This window comes from Sesamum indicum, linkage group LG6 (genome assembly GCF_000512975.1).
Source record: "Sesamum indicum cultivar Zhongzhi No. 13 linkage group LG6, S_indicum_v1.0, whole genome shotgun sequence".
Taxonomy (NCBI): Eukaryota; Viridiplantae; Streptophyta; class Magnoliopsida; order Lamiales; family Pedaliaceae; genus Sesamum; species Sesamum indicum.
Genome location: NC_026150.1, coordinates 18,349,685 through 18,367,295, shown reverse-complemented (window position 1 = coordinate 18,367,295; position 17,611 = coordinate 18,349,685). Strand labels below are relative to the sequence as shown.

General features: G+C 33.5%; 3 protein-coding genes across 3 annotated transcripts in view; all 3 read right to left on the bottom strand.

Moving 5' to 3' along the window:
- Nucleotides 1-1,219, bottom strand: part of LOC105164924 (probable WRKY transcription factor 17) — a 2,182-nt gene extending 963 nt beyond the window's left edge. Inside the window, exon 1 of the mRNA XM_011083754.2 lies at nt 375-1,219. Coding sequence (XP_011082056.1) covers nt 375-1,099 — 725 coding nt within the window. The 5' untranslated portion in view covers nt 1,100-1,219. The remainder of the gene's footprint in view (nt 1-374) is intronic.
- On the bottom strand, nt 9,404-11,302 carry LOC105164922 (UDP-glycosyltransferase 74E2-like). Its single transcript, XM_011083753.2, has 2 exons — nt 10,509-11,302; nt 9,404-10,196 (listed from the first exon to the last, which is right to left on the bottom strand). Exons 1-2 carry the CDS (start codon nt 11,190-11,192, stop codon nt 9,450-9,452), a joined length of 1,431 nt encoding a protein of 476 aa, XP_011082055.1. The 5' UTR covers nt 11,193-11,302; the 3' UTR covers nt 9,404-9,449.
- Nucleotides 15,770-17,420, bottom strand: LOC105164921 (UDP-glycosyltransferase 74E2-like). The gene is made up of 2 exons (XM_011083752.2): nt 16,690-17,420; nt 15,770-16,613 (listed from the first exon to the last, which is right to left on the bottom strand). Exons 1-2 carry the CDS (start codon nt 17,335-17,337, stop codon nt 15,840-15,842), a joined length of 1,422 nt encoding a protein of 473 aa, XP_011082054.1. The 5' UTR covers nt 17,338-17,420; the 3' UTR covers nt 15,770-15,839.

Below are 17,611 nucleotides of genomic sequence, written 5' to 3'. Positions count from 1 at the left end.
CAGGCGTGGTAGCAGGCAGCGGTGCTGCCATGACTGCGCCGGACGCTATTCTGCGCCGGATGCGTCAAAGCGCACAGTGTGGCGTCCTTTTTTTTAGGCTTTTATTTTTATCGTGTAGTGGACGACCTCATTTACTACGCTGCAGGCCAGAAAGTCAAACCAAGAGCCGTCGTTTGATTTTTGTTCACATCTGATTTAATTCCTATATTTTTACAAAATTTGAATACTGTTTGATTTTATTTTTTTTCCATTCATTCCCTAATTGAAAAATAGCTTTAGATTTCGTTGAGAAAAGCTTGGGCAAATTAAATAACAAGAAGTAAATCAAAGCTATTTTCAGAATTTATAACCACCAGGTTTTGAATAACATATACCTCTTTTTGCAGTGGCAGCGGCTAGAACCAGAGGTTTTGCCGGAGATGTTATCTGAATGCTCATGCTCCCGACACCTCTTCCCAGATAGCGGCGGCTTTCCAGCGGAGACCGCTGGAGCAGACGGCGCCAGAAACATTGACGGAGATCCACCTTTTCCATTGGACACGCTGCCTTCACCAGTGATCGAGGATACAAAGGTCGAGGACGAGTTCCCGGAGGTGGACATCGCAGCTGATAAGCTTAACGCCTCTTTGCCCATAACTTCACTCCCATCCTTCCCAAAAGAAGAGCGAGGCTTGGTGAAATCAAGCGTCAAGGGCTGAGCCGGAGCCGGAGCCGCAGCTGGCGACGGCGTTGAAGCAGGGGAAAGAGAGAACAGGCTCAGAGGTTGAGGCTGGTAAATTCCAGAAGCCGGATTTAGAGGTAGAGTTGAGCCGGAAGCCAAGTCATGATTCTGAACCTGAGTCACCGCCGCACACTGTGGCTGAGGTTGCACAGGGCCACGCCGGAACCGCGCGTGACCAGTTCTGTTCAGAAGGGAAATCACCTTTTTAAACTTAGAAACAGTGAAATCCGTGATTTCCCTGCAGTCAAGCTGCTGCTGCTGCTGCTGATGGGAAACCGCTCGGATCAAATGCTCCATGGACTTCAATCCGGCTGAGGCGGCTTCTTGAATCGCCATTTGCTCGTTCAGATTCCCGTACCCGAGCAATTCCACAGCCATTTTCTCGACAAACTTTGAAACTAAAAATTTACAGAGCCTGATTTGATTTTATTTTCACAGGAACCTCATCGGCGAACAAATTTCCAAATCTGAAGAAATGAGAGAAGAGTGAATGGAGATGGGGAGAGGGGAAGGGGGAATATATGAGAGGAGAAGGTGACCGGGTTACCGGGTATATGCGTCAAACCTGTGGTTAATCCAACGGCTGAGATTTTGTAATTGAAGATTTCAATGTGGTGGGGAAAAGAAGACAAAATACTGGCCTATTTTCTGTTTGAAAGTGGGGAGGCGTGGGACCCACTTGGTGGAAACTCTGGGAAATAATATTACCAGGTCATTTGCATACGCTGCAGCAACTACGTACAATCCATGTAGCACATAGTACAGTTCTTGCAGCGTGTGGTTGTGGTACTGAGAGTGGCGGAAGCGCGGGGCTTCTTTGAGAATACGGGATTCTTCTGTGGAGGGAAATATGATTTGTGAAAGGTGTGCAATGATTGAATTTCTCGTGAAGGGAGAAGAGTTGGTGGGAATAAGACGAAGTAGGGATTGGGTTGTCCTGGGTGTGGCAATTAAAATGGGTCAAAAATTGAAATACTGTGAAGATTGTGGTTGGGATTACTCTAATCTCAAATCACAAATCAGATTTTGTTGTTCCGGTTTAATTATGCAGCTTGCCGTTGGGTGAGGGATGAGAACTGAATTTATTACTTCTGATTGGGTTTGCACCAACTATTATATGCTGCAATCTAGCCAAACAAGTACATCATATTCCGATTTCAACGAAAGAGGGATGAACACATTCACAAATTTCATAAACTAAAATAACTACAACTAGTGTGCACAAATAATTTTTTGGAATATTAAAGTAGAATTAAGTGTTTGAGTAGCAAGAGGTGCTTATTACAATATTATCACAACATCATGGTATGTGACAAGATTTCCCTTCTAAGTTTCTTTTCTATGTAATAGTTGTCATGACACGTTATTTCTGTTTGCATATTTTTAAAATATATTATAAATAAAAATAAAATATATAAATTACTAAATTATATTTAAAAAAGTTAAAATATTTGGTGTAATTATGTTAACATAACATAGAGTCCAGAGTATTTTTGCTTCAATTAGGTGTACAACTGATCACATGGGATTATATAGGCTGCTCGAAAATGGAGGAAAAGACAATTGAGTTAATGCTATGAACCGTGCACTGCTTGCTTCCTTAATATATCATATTTGGTAAGAGTGAAATTTCAAATTTTTCAATAAATGGTAAGGAATCCAAGTTCCATACCTTCATTGGTTATCGAAGGGATACACATTAAATTGTTAGCATATTATATTATAGGCCTTATGTAATTGAAGTTGTGATTGTCAATAGGATTTGGAGCATAGCATATCAGTAGACACTACTATCTAGTCAACTTACTCTAAACAAAAAAAAAAAAAAAAATGACATGGACTCACTTTTTTTTAAACAAAAAATTAGAGATAGTTATTTTTTAAATTTATTTAATTTTGGGTATAATTATTATATTTAAAAATTGACACAATAATATCATTACCACAATTTTTTAGTATAAAAGACCTTTTTTTTCTTTTTTTTTTTTGCATTAGTAAATATATTAATAACTATTAGTTTTTTGGCAATTTTATTATGAACTGGTCTCCGTGGTCGACAAGTACAACTAGTTCTGAAACTATTAATATGTATTTTTCCAAATTTGACTAGAGTTATTGGTGTGTTGTATAACTATAATTCACTTGGTAAGTATCTGAAATACAGTCTAAGTTTATATTACACCGCGCTCAGATAAAAAGTAAATATAATAATAGTTCTACATAATTTCATGAAATATTAACATGGGAGGGAAAGTGTGGAGCAATTGGGAAGTTGTGAAACATTCTTATGAGATTTTAGAAATGAAAACATGTGTACCATAAATTAAGAAGTATTATGAATTAGGTATTAATTTTTAATTAAGTATCAAATCAATAAAATTGACCGAACACAATATAAATATTCAAATATGGGCTTATTAAAATTTAATTTGCCTCCTCTCATACACAAATAAATTGAATAATTGACATTCATCCTTATCCTACCCAATCACAATCTCATATGATTTGGAGTCAAATACACTTATAATTAGAATTGTCCAAGTGCCCTTACACATGTTGAAAATGTCCAAGGATTCTTATATTCTTATTCAAGTTTGATTGACCTACCTCCCAAAAAGTTCATTCAACCATTAATTCTTTGGATAATTATGTTCACATCCCTAATTAATAATTCATTTACACAAATTACTCATATTATTTTATGTATTACAAAATCCATATAGTGATAATTAAAAAAAATAATGATACTTTCCGTAGTATTGTTAATGTTTTGATGGAACTCGGATGTGTAACTTTTTCAAAGAACACGATACTTTGCGTAAATAATGTTGATATTGTTTATGGGTGTACGTACAATTTTTTAAAAGATAGAGATAATTTATATAAATAAATCATAGGTCAAGAAGCGTAGATATAATCATCCCTTATGTAAAAATTCATAAGCAAAATATAAAGAAATTGTTCTTACACGTCGTGTTGATGTGGTTGGCCTGAATGGAACATCAATATAAAATAGCCCAACAAATAAAAGCCAGATACGAGACTTGCCGCTACTTCCATCAATTAAAAATTTTACTAAGTGTCGATTCTACCTTTTCAATCTGCATACAAATTTATAGTTTCGTACAAATAATTAAATCGTAAAATCGACTGAATATGTCAATCGGTGAATTTTATCATTCTATCCAAAGGAATAGAAATAATAATCATAATACAAATTGCTTAATCAAATCTATATTTTGTAGTGATGAGAAATGTTACATGTAATTGGAAATTGGGGCTATACGTAATTTTGGAAAAAAATATTGGCGAAAAAGAAAGAACGATTTTAGCAGTAATAAAAGGTGCATGGCTTGAAACACGATATAAGAGCAAAGGAATCCCATGATTTTGACAATTATTAATTAAAAATACAATACTAAAAAGAGGATCATTAATAATAAAGGCTGACTATATATATATGAGACAAATCACATGGAAAATGGTTGACCAACTTTCAACATTCACCTAGAAAACCTACACCAGCCAGTTTTCATTATTCTGCCGTACGATTAACCCAGCTTTCCATGAACGGTCGCGATGCACTCGTGGGAGTTGACCGTGATTCAGTCTTGATAACACCAATGTCGTACCACCTGTGCCATGTTGCCACGTGCCCTGCTCTCCTGCAATCTTCAGCCGGTCACTATTTAGAGTAGAGAGCCTAACACGGAAAAGAAACTCCTCTCCTAAAATTGAGTTTCACAATTCCAAATATTATCTTTAAATAAATTATACTATTTTTAAAGTTTTATTTTATTTAATAAATATATTTTTTATTAATTAAAATTTATTGTATTTATTAATGTTAACTAAAAAAATTGGATGAAAATTGCACTAATTTTTAAACATGATAATTATAGCCGTACTTAGATAATTTTAAAACTTAATTCTAATTACTTTTTTCTAAACAAAAATGATTCCACGTAATTTTAACATAAATGTATGTATCAATTCTTTTGTTGTGTCGATCATATCTCAGTTGATGCTTTTTGTTTCTTGCTGTTTTTTTAAAACAAAAAACTGTTGCCGTATTTGTTTTAATCTTATGTACAATATCTTTTAAAAAATTATTTATTATATACGTAAAAACAATGTAACGCGATGATTAGAGGATTTTCTTTTTTGTGTATATATTTTTTATTCTATTTGAATATATTAATTTAAAAGTGGTAAAATTGAGAGATAATAAATTATTATAAGTAAAAATAATTAAAGGAGAAGGAAATGATGAAATGGAGAAAGATGGGATATTTGACCGGACCAGATGAGTTGACTGAGCCGCCCCGTCAATTGGTTCGCGTCGTAGGTTGGACTCTTGGCTTTGATGGTTGAACTTTATTTCTCTATCCTTGTAAACTTGTGATGCCCCACAATTTATAGGAACCAAAACGGGGAGGTCTAGTTAAATTGATAATATTAATGTTTTATATTTATTAAATTATAAATTTAAATTTTATTTATATGTGGGATATTATTTTATTTTAATAATAGATATTATTATATTTTATTAATAGTTGTCGAGTAAATAAAATTATCTGATATTGATAATTAAAATATGATTGATTATAATTGTCGTTAGTCGTTAGAATTAACAAAAAATTATATCGATTCGACCCTTTTACCACGTTAAAATCACTTAAACTATCAAATCAGCTTAGATGTTAAAAGCGCAAAATCGTAATATAAAATAAATGTTGAATTGAAATTGAAGAAAGCATATAAAATAAATAGTTTGTAATAATTAATTAAGGAGTAGGAAGAAGATTGGATCCAACACTAAAGTATACAACACGCATTACTTTTCAAAAAGTAGACTAAACATACTTCATAATTTCAAACTATTATTCCTTCCCTTTTTCTTTTTAATTTTATTAAGGGTTTTAGAAAGCATTACTCTTGACTTGATTTCTTATTAAAAAGGAAATAATGGACCTAACGCACCCAATAATATATATATATATATATATATATGTGGATACATAATATATGTTGGTTGACTCCATTAATTTGAAATATTAATATATATATTTTTTGCACCAGTCACTGACATCAATGACTGTGGTTAAAAACTATGGTAAATGACTACTATTAACTATTGTTGTAAAAAAGTTAGCTTTTTCACCATGAAAAAATTATTTATTGTGATTTTTAGTCATGACATATATTTTAGCCACCCACGCAAAAGTCACGGTCGACAAACGTTGTGTGACATATATTTTAGTCATGACGATTTGAACTGCAAATTTCACATTACCTGTCGTACTCCTCTTCTCTCAAAAATCATAAATTGCGTTCGTCCAATCCGATTAAATTACCTATATTTATTTTTTCAAATTATAGAATAATAAATGTTTTTTGAATCAAATTATGTGACTTACTCATAAGAAATATAACAAAAAGATTCATTTGATTTTTTATAACTCTTATTTCAAATCTATTCATCATAACCATCAAATATTTATTACATAACGTATAAAAATAAATAAAATTCATTCTAATACAAATATCGTCTATATTTAATTTTCGAACATAACTCCCAAATATGTGAAGTAAGTGAATAAACAAAACTCAATACTTTAAATTTATGATCTGGTCCCATTTCTAGCGGGTTTATAATAAAACCTCGAGACTTATCCTGCTAAGTGTGAACAGGTTCCCAAAAATTGGACCCGAACCCACTCCAACACTTATTTAAACACATTCAGATTCATTTTAAATTGAGCCCACCATCGAAACGAATCCCCTATTTATATAAATTCAATGCCATGTCTAATATTACATATCTTTCGTAGAAATGAAGTGTCATATTATATATGTATATATCCATTTCTGATTAGGAAAATAAGTATCATATTGATGTATGAGTTGCATATGATGTCAAGTGCAACTAATGGAAGTGGGTATGGCTTGCATGCGTTGCCACCTTTTATTCTAATTAAACTATCATCAAAATAATTTATTCAGCATGTCTTTATTTATTTCTATTACAAGAGCAGGCACTATCTCATATTTAATTACACCAAAAGATACATATCCTAACATCATTAAGATTCGCACCATGTCAAAATGTTGTAAATTGGTGTCTATTATTATGTCAATCACGTCATTTTGTTTAAAAAATAAAAGTCCACTTGCATGTTGATGGATTCGCACCGTTTAATTTGAATTTCTCAAATTTCCGTCGTGTTACGTTAAATTACTCTGTTTTTCGAACAATATGAAAATTGGAAATAAATAAATAAATAAAAATTAAGTGAAATTCTACGTTTTTTTTAATATAAAAAAGCACGGATTCTATAATTTGAAAGCATAGACGTTGTTCAAATCCTACATAGAGACTGCCCTAAATTTTGGCGGCAAACATTTGGTCCCTACTTATTTCACACATGATTATTTTGTTTGACCCATAAAAATGTTTGCGTCAATGTGTCCAAATTTCTATAGATTTTTCCCCCCCGCGTAATGCATAAATTCACCATACATCTCTAGCTATTCAATTCGTTATTGGATTGGAATGAGTCAAAGTGTTTCTCGAAAGTTTTTACAAGGGTATGTGAAGACGTATAGAATACTTTGGTAAAAAAATATTCTTTTAACCTACAATAGGTAAGTAATAAGTCAATTTAGGATAAATATTGATTTTTATTCAACAATTTTGTTGATGTCAGCATATTCGATAATCTTTTAATAACGAATAGACCTATTTATTAGACAAACAAAAAATTTGATGGTGTTAGATATAATTTTTTAGATCATAAAGGATCAATCTGTAATTAAATCAAATTTTATGGGAGTATACTGTAACTTTTTTCTTTTTTAAAAAAAAAATTGGCATGGTGTGAATAGTGTAAGACAGCAGACCATTGACCTTTTTCCCACTTTGTCAACTTTTTATTTGATACCCACTTGCATTTTAAAATAGAAAAGGAAATCAAGAACCCTAAAGTCAATTTCAATTGGGATTTTAAGACAAAAACAAAAAGGTAAGAGCAACAAGTTGGCATTAATTTGACTTTTTTTCTTTGGAAAAAAAAATGTTATTAAGTGGGTAGGGAGATTTAGTTGGTGATGTTGAGGATTTGTTGATTTGATCCCATACATGTTTTTAAGGTTAAACAAGTCATTACTTTGAGGAGTAGTTGATCATAAAAGGAATAAATATATTTTGTCATATTTATTATTTTTATAATTTCAAAAGGTTATGATATTAGTACCTCAAAAATTAAAAATAATGATATTGTGATCCCATAATTTTATTTCATTTTTAAAAATTAAAGAATGAGAGAGCAGAGATAATTACACCGCCCTCTCTTGATGTTTAGTGTATATTCTCAAATTCATTAACGTGTGAAAATGTATAAGCGTAAACTGCACAGTTTCATTAGAAAATATTTGTTTGACTTACAAAATCAAATTTATAATTCAGTTGGGAGTAAATATTTGCTGATGTCAGCCAATTCTATGAATCTTACTGACATGCATATCTATGTGTTAGATGAAAATAAACATAAAAAATTATATCTAAATTATAAGAGTTTTACATATAATTACACCAAAACTCAATAAAGAACGATGTAGTTATTCCTATTACATAAATTTTAAATTTTAAAATATAAATAATAAAATCATTCATAGCATAAAAATATTAAATAAATACAAATAACTATGACGTAGATATACGACATAGGGTGGAGATGTAAATATACGATTTTTCATTTGAATGGAATTCGTACCTCAATAATTTGGAAGAGCACATTTTCCTGATCAAATCCGTTATATGAGTTGGATGGCCCACTTAGGGAGGTACGGACGGGGACTCCACCAATGAACCCAAGGCCCATTTATGTTTTGGGTTTTTGTTTACCAAACTTACTTGGGCTTCTCTCTGTTCAGCCCATTTCTTTTCCTTTTCACTTTGGGCCTCCCTAACCATCCACCACGCACACCAAGGTAGACATGTTCATTTCTACCATGTTGTAATAAATATTCATAATAATTGTTATCAAAAACAGAATTTTGTGATGATTTAATTTAATATTTAATGGTTTGAGTTCTACTATAACAAATACATACGAGTAATATATATATATATATATATATACATTTTTTTTAATAGAGGAAGTATCACATTATCGACTATTGCTAAGTTTAAAGTATCTGATACCTCGCTCGAGATCCTCTTTATATTATTTTTCATGAATTTTGAATTCAGATAATTCACACAAAGCCATTTAAAATAAGTCCGCCCTTCAAATTGCTTTATCCCAATATAGTATAAGATTCAAATTGTGCGCTTTAATACAATGAAAAGTATAAGTATAATTTCAAATTATTAATTTGATTATTTCTTGGAAAAATAGTTAAAACAAGAGAAATTTTATTTTCTTGATGGCTGCGGTATATAAGATGTAAACCCCACAACTTCCCGAAATCATAGAAAAGTTATGACAACTTGTATGATAAATTTGCTTACAAACTCAACATATATATGAATAGATTTTCTATGGTCTTTGAGTCTTTTGCAAGTATAGAAAATGTGTAATCTTTATAGATATTTAACATTGATCTAATTACGGATATGAATTATAAATCATTAATTAAATCAGAATATGAAAATACCGTAAGATAAAAATTTATATATATATATATAATTATTTATGAATTTGGGATTTGAAATCAACATTTGCTAAGAAGGTAGATGGTGGGAAGTGCGATTGGAAGAAATAGCAGATAGAAAGTCTTGGATATTTTTGTGAGAAGTTCCACCTTCCTCCACAGCTTCCCTAGCCAATTCCTTCCACTTGCCTGCATTTCTCTTCATGTCTTCCCGTCTCTGGCCTTCCATTACATCCTTTATGCAACGAGCAACCGTCTCTCGACCAACAACTCCATTATCATCTACTTTAGCCCAAACTCCCATCTTCCATACATCCATCACAAACTTTGAATTTGTGGTTTGATCACTCCACTGGGGGATTGCCACCATTGGGACTCCCAGACTCAGTGCCTCCAACGTCGAGTTCCACCCACAGTGTGTAACGAAGCAACATACGGCCTCATGGGCCAGAACGTCCAATTGGGGGCACCACGGCACAATTAGTCCCATCTCCCAAGATTCTTTGGCAAAGTCTTTGGGAAGTTTGGATTCTTCTGATGATCGCACTACCCACAAGAAGTGCTTGTTGCTTAATCTTAAACCCCATGCCAGTTCTTCCATTTGCTCCTCTCCTAATTTGGCTAAGCTTCCGAAAGAAACATATACAACAGATTCGGGTTGTCGTTGTTTCAGCCATTCCATGCAGGCCTCAGTGTCCGGATTGTAGATGCTAAGCCCATATTCTCTGTCATCTGACAAGCGCTTGTCCAAGTACATGGATGGTATAGTCGGCCCCACGGTCTTCACGGGAAAGAACTTTGCCATATTATCAATCACCTGCAACATATTAATTGTTTTTTCTCAATTATTAATTTGGGAAACTGTAATTTATAGTCATGTAAATATGGGGGTGTTAGTTATATATGAATTTATTTTTTATAATTTTGTCCTATAATTTTTGAAGTTTTTCACATTAAGAACAGAAACAGTCTGAATTTGATAAAATGACCTAAAAAGTGCACCCTATTGTAATCATTTATAGCAAATTTCAATCATTTTTGTTTTTGATGTTTGAAAATTTTAGAATTATTGAACAGAATTACCAAAATAAATTTGTGCAGAAATAAAATTATTTGCCCTATTATATACTTCTTCCTCCAACTTGTAGAATGTGTTGAAAAACAGCCAGTCAGCGTTCTCAAGGCCGCTGAACCTATTCACAGTCATCTCCAAAAACGGCGGGTAGGCTCCGTGCACGTGCACGAACGAAGGCATATCGTCCGGCATCAACGGCGGCAACCCGGGAAGCAAAATCTCCTCTCCGGACAGCGGAACCTTCAATTCCCCCTTGAACACATGGTAGTAAATCTGGTCCACGGCGCAGGAGTGCGTGAAGAACGCCGCCGCCGCCATGCCGAACTCTTTGGCCACATCCAAACCCCAAGGTAGAATAGGGTCGTAAACGATACAGTCCACCGGCCGACCCGAATCGGCCAGCCTAACCAACGCTTCCTTCAAAGTTCTCGACCCGAATTCCAGAAATCGTGCCAAGTAAACGTCGTAGCTGGTGCCGTGGGGCAAGTCGGCGGCGGATCCAAGGGAGATGATTTCGAGTGGGATGGCACTGGTAGTTGATGAGAAGAGTGCGGTTTTGGCCACATTTTGAGTTACAACGAAGGTGATTTGTATACCGTTTTGGAGTAAACGTTTGGCGAATTGGAGCATAGGGTTTATATGGCCCTGAACTGGGAATGGCAGGATTAAGCAGTGAGCTTTCTTCTGCGAATTTCCGTCTCCTTTCTCCATTATTTTTGTTGTGAATGATGGTCTCATTCTCCATTATATAGATTATAGGGAACGGATCTGTTCTTACACGTTCCTATTTCACCTTCATGTTACAACTTATATGTATTTAAATTAAACGCAAAATTATATTTTTAGTCGCAAAATTTTAGGCCTTTAGCACTTCTCGTCTTATAATTTTTTTGGTTTACAATTTTATGGCTCATATGGCAAATGGTGTGTTACTTGACGAAAAATATTACAAGACGAAAAATGCTAATAACCTAAAGTTACAAGATTAAAAATATAATTTTATTTAAATTAAATCATTGTTTAAGAATAGGATGACGTACAATACACTCGTGACATGACATTAACTTATGACATAAAAGCGTAATGAAAAATCTAAGAAAAAATTGTAATTTTCAGAATTCCATAAAAGGAGTTTTTAAGTTAGATGTTAGAAGCACGTAAAAAAGAGTCCATTAATTAGCTTTTGGCTGCTTTGATTTTTCTAGTAATAAAGTTCAACATCATTTTTTATTATTTTTCTTTTCTTATAATAATAATTTTAAACATTAGGAGTTAAAATTGTCCCCCCACTTTTTTTTTTTTTCAATTTTTCTAAAAAAGTTTAAACCTAATTTGGAGCGAGATGACTATTTTTGTCGCAATCAAAGGTTTAGGTAGCTACACTAGAAAAACACTTGCATTTTTCATATATAATGTTGACATCAATGACATGACATAATTCTTTCATGCACATTCGGTAAAATGCAATTTGTGTTAGGTGTATTCAGAAATTGGCTAAATCATGTTTGTAATCTGAAAAAGGGTTTAGCAAATTGCACAAGTAATTCTTGACATTGTCATTCTACCTTCCCACCTTTCATCATAAAAAACGGATACTTTCACTCTTGCTGTCTTAATCATATCTCTAATTTTACTATTAATTCAGTTTTGATACCTCATATTTCTGACTCATCAATCTTGCTATCTAAAATTTTAATTAGTGTTGCTACATGTTATTATTAGTTTAATTGTAAAAATTAACGATCAATCCGAATTTGAAGGAAAGAGAGAAGCGGGATTTCATCAATAAAAGGGCATGTTTGGCAGCTTTAGTGTTCACTACACAAGAGAGAGTGGAACTTAAGAAAAATTAGCAAGAAATGAAAGAAATTTGGAGACGTCAGTTTTCATCTTTCTCAAATTCGAGTACGGGTTCGTCTAGCGAAAATATTTACGTAAAAAAAAAGATATTGTAAATGTAGAATCGAGCTTTAATTGAAGACTTTTTGAAAAGTTGGTACGAAATTGGGAGGTCGATTCCACAATGATAATACAGTTTTTCCAAGCAAATATTCTCACTAGACGAATCAGTACTCGAATTTGAGAAAGATGAAAATGGATTTCTCCTCATTCTTCTCATTTTTTTGCTTTTTTTCCCCTCAATTCCACTTTCTCAAAATCTCTCTTTTGTATTATACTAAGTCTGACACACATACCCTTTTATTGATGAAATTTCACCTCTTTTTTCCTCCAAATTGAGGTTGACAGTCAGTTTTTACGGTCAAACTAACGACAAGTAGCAACACTGATGAATAATGAGATCAACACGTTGCAATGGGCTTTGCGATGGCATAAGTGTTTCAATTATTTGATGATTTTTAGCGACAAAAGGGCCTCCCAAAACTTTTAATTGGATGTTTTCTGGCGACTGCCACTGATATTGCAACTAATGATTTTGTTCCTAGGGTGGCAATTGAATTCTAACCTAATAAAACCAATGTTTTATAAAATTCAATTCGGACTATTCGATCGAACCGTTCGAACCGTTGACCGGGTTACAAAATGGGTCATGCGGAATGCAAAAATCGATGGGAGCAAAAAAGTCGACCCGATACTAGGTCATGCGAACCGGCCGGTTTGACTTGTTTTGAAAGCATGCTTAAATCCTAATTTTCTTCCTCTTTCTTTTTATGATTTGGATAATTAGAATAATTAGTGTGTTAAGTCATTGGTGTTGAACGCTTATTAGCTTTTTAATATTTTAGAACTTGTATTTTGGATGTGGCTTGACTTTTATTATTTGAATTTCTTGCATTTTTGTGCTACATTCGTTGCATTAGGCTATTACATATCTATTTTATGTTACTTAATTATAAACACATATTATTGAAAATATTAATTGCAAAGAGGAAAATATTTAAAAGACAAAATTTTTAAGTATATTTATGTTATTTAATTATTAAAATTATTTTTTTATTTTATAATTATTTATTATATATATATATGACGTCATCGATTCGACCACTGTTGGACCAACAGTTAAACTAGTGACCCGTAACCCACTAAATTTTTCGATTTGATGATCGACCCGAATTTTAAAACCTGGATAAAACTCATTCTAAAGTCATTTTTAATGGAGCGAGTTTAGGTTCAAAGGATAGAAATCGAGGTAGATAACATATCTTAAAAATTAAAAATCACTCGCGTTATGGACTCGCCCCCAAACCCACCCGTTAAAATAATTTAATATTTATAAATATGTATGTATATATATTTATTTTTTTTTACACTTCTCTCTATGTTGCCCTAGATCACTTCTCTCTCCCTTCCCAATTTTCTTCCCCCGTGTTCGGTATAATTGCAAAATTAAAGGGAAAAAAGTGCCCAAATCGTTAGTGCTCCTAACGATTTGGCACTCTTTTTTATTTTTTTTGTCAATTATTATTTGTATTAAACTTTGTTAATTATTACAATACATTACCTAATAAGTATATTTTATTTTAAACATGTTTTCCTTTTTCTTTAAAGTTACATACTTATACTACTTTCGATTTATTTCAGGCTAACCAAATGAAAAACATTCAGATAAGCTGTGATAATAGACCGAACAAGAATGAAGGACTAAAACAAACCCTGGACCAATTATATAAAAAATTCATAATATAATACAATTAAACATCATAATTAGTAAGTAATACCTAAATATGATTATAATTAGTATATTATATTATTAAATATAATATAAAATGCTTAGAGTAGTGTCGTGAACCAATTGAAATTACAGAACATCCCAATTGGTCCACGATATTACTTTACGCGCCTCTTCGTCCAGGTTGACGAAAAACTACGAAAATTTCTAATGAGATAGATTGGCCCCAAGCATGGACAATACAACAATTTCGTATTCATTCACAACAAAGCCATGTTTAAAGCTAGGTGGAATAGGGCGAGTCTCGGGTCTTTTCAAACTTTTTACGGCAGGTCTTGTTTCCACCCGGATCGTTCCGTTGCCAACCCTATTTGTTAGTCAATTTGCGACAACATATCCCATCCCAAAATTATGTAATGGCCTTGTGTGTTGCAATGTCCTCGTTGATACAAATACATGTTATTTTTGTGATAGGATGGCCGTACCCTATATTGGTAGCCATTTTCTTATTAAAATATATTCTAATTAAATTTATTAATTTTTTAAATTAAAGTGTAAATTATAATTGAATTTAATTTTTAAATAGCAATGCAATAATAATAAATTAAAAATGCAGAAAATAATTAAAGTTGCTAATAACATTCACTATGATTTAACCACGATTAATTAACATAAGTTATGATTTTACTTTAAGGTGTACAGTGGGTCGGGCCATGATCAGCATAGTCCTGAGGTGATCCTGATTCCTGAGCTTTTGAATAGGCCTCAATTGGGTCCATTTATAAACTCAAACCCAGCCCATGAACTGGTCTGGTTGAGGCTCGGACCAGGTCTGGATTGAGCCTAAATATACTTATTTTATTTTATTTTATTTTTATAAAATAGAGATTTTTTTAAAATAATTATTTACATTTATGGTTGTATTATAAAATAAAATAAATAATAAATTAAATCACATAAAAAATCATAACTAGGAAAAATAATAATTAAGATTATATAATGAACTTAAATAATAATTTGACGAACAAATTTACAATGATATATAAACTTAGATGACAATAAATTCAAAAATAATTTAAAATAAACTCTGAAAAAAAAAAGAGTGTTAATGAATTAAAATATTAAAAAATTAGAATTAGAGCAATAAAAACGCATAATTTTTAGAGTTTCAAAAGTATAAAAGAGTTATCATTTAAGATAAGTACGTCCTTCAAATTCTTTTATTAAAATATAGTATAAGATTAAAATTGTGCGGTTGAATATAATGAAAAGTATAAGCACGAATTTAGAATTAATTGATAATTTCTTAGAAAAATAGTTAAAAACAAGGCAAAATTTTATTTTGTTCATAGGCTGCGCAACATAAGATGTAAACGTTGGACCATACTCTTATCCTCCACTAACTTCTTATCCTTTGAACCCCCCACCACTTCCCCAAGTCATACAAATCAGAAATGTGATGACAAACTGATCATAACCACAACTTGGACAGAAATCAGAAAACATTGGTTGTCGGACAAATGAATTTTGTTTGTATGCTTCACGGAAAAGGTCCCTATTTACCTTCATTTGATATTCACAAAGGCTGTATTCACATGAATACCAGTAATGACATGATTGATATGTAAGAATGAATTAAAAACAGAATATGAAATCTTCATATATATATATATATAGATAGGAGGAATTAACGATTTACAATCAAGGGAGAATTTGATATTTGTTGAAATTCTTGAAATTCTCATTAGCAGTGATTCTTATACAATTCTTTGTGAATTTGGGATTTCAATTGGATGTTTTGGTGAGAAGCGATTGGAACTAAGACTAGATACGAAGTCTTGAATATTTTTATCGGAACTTCCACCTTCATCCACAGCTTCCCTGGCCAATTCCTTCCACTTGATGGCATTTTTCTTGATTTCTTCCCCCCTCTCGCCTTCCATTACATCCCTTATGCAACTAGCAATCGTCTCTCGATTAACAACTCCACTATCGTCGGTCTTAGCCCTTATCCCCATCTTCCATACATCCATCACAAACTTTGAATTCGTGCCCTGATCGCTCCATTGAGGCACTGCCACCATTGGCACTCCCAGACTCAATGCCTCCAGAGTCGAATTCCACCCACAGTGTGTGACAAAGCAGCATACGGCCTCATGTGCCAAAACGTCCAATTGGGGGCACCAAGACACAATGAGTCCCTTCTCCGAGGATTCTTGTGCAAAATCTTTAGGAAGTTTGGATTCTTCAGATGACCTCACCACCCACAAAAACTGCTTGTTGCTCAATTTTAGACCCCATGCCAGTTCTTCCATTTGCACCTCTCCTAATTGGGCTAAGCTTCCAAAAGAAACGTATACAACTGTTTCGGGCTGCTGCTGGTTCAGCCATTCCATGCAGGCCACAGTGTCGGGCTTGTAGACGTTGAGCCCGTATTCTTTGTCGTCCGGTACCCGCTTGTCCAAGTACATGGATGGTACCGTCGGCCCGATTGTCTTCACCGGCAAGAACTTTGCCATATTATCAATCACCTGCAAAACATCATTAATTGTCTCAGATATTAATCTCATCAAACACTACTTTAGAGAGAGAGACAAAGCTGTATACTTCTTCTTCCAACTGGTAGAATGTGTTGAGAAACAGCCAGTCAGCCTTCTCAAGGCCGCTAAACTGATTAAGAACCACCTCAAAAAGCGGCGGGTAGGATCCATGCACGTACATGAAAGAAGGCATATCTTCCGGCTTCAACGGCGGCAACCCGGGAATCAAAATCTCCTCTCCGGACAGCGGAACCTTCAATTCCCCCTTGAACACATGGTAGTAAATCTGGTCCACGGCGCAGGACTGCGTGAAGAACGCCGCCGCCGCCAGGCCCATCTCCTTCGCCACATCCAAACACCAAGGCAGAAACGGGTCGAAAACGATACAGTCCACAGGGCGACCCGAATCAGTCAGCCTAACCAACGCTTCTTTCAAAGTCCTGGACCCGAATTCCTTAAATCGTGCCAAGTGAACATCGTAGCCGGTGCCGGGGGGCAAGTCGGCCCATCCATCGGAGATGGTTTCAAGCGGGATGGTGCTTGATGAGAAGAGTGTGCTTGTGACCAATGTTTGAGTTACAACTAAGGTGATTTCGATACCCTTTTGGAGCAAGCGTTTGGCGAATTGGAGCATAGGGTTTATATGGCCCTGAATTGGGTATGGCAAGATCAAGCAATGAGCTTTCTTCTGCGGATTTCCTTCTCCTTTCTCCATTTTTGTTGGCTCCCTGTTGTACACTGTTACAGCAGGATATATAGATGCAGAATTTTCCAACTTAAATTACAACAACCTCTTTTCACCTCCCATATAATTATTAATTTTTTTTTTGTAAAGTTCATATGGTAAATTGACCAAAAAAGACAAAATAGATGTCAAAACATAAAAATGACTATAATTTATTATCTATACAATTATAAAGATTTTATGAAATTAATAATTGTCTTACAAATACTTTATACAATAGATTGTTACCATAGATATTTATTTG

What these genes read in the sequence shown, in the direction of transcription:
- LOC105164922 (XM_011083753.2), bottom strand. Translation starts at nt 11,192, where the DNA reads ATGAGACCATCATTCACAACAAAAATAATGGAGAAAGGAGACGGAAAT. An exon ending in TCTACAAGTTGGAGGAAGAA is followed by an intron (nt 10,197 to 10,508) that starts GTATATAATAGG and finishes AATATGTTGCAG; the next exon opens with GTGATTGATAATATGGCAAA.
- LOC105164921 (XM_011083752.2), bottom strand. Translation starts at nt 17,337, where the DNA reads ATGGAGAAAGGAGAAGGAAATCCGCAGAAGAAAGCTCATTGCTTGATC. An exon ending in TCTACCAGTTGGAAGAAGAA is followed by an intron (nt 16,614 to 16,689) that starts GTATACAGCTTT and finishes GATGTTTTGCAG; the next exon opens with GTGATTGATAATATGGCAAA.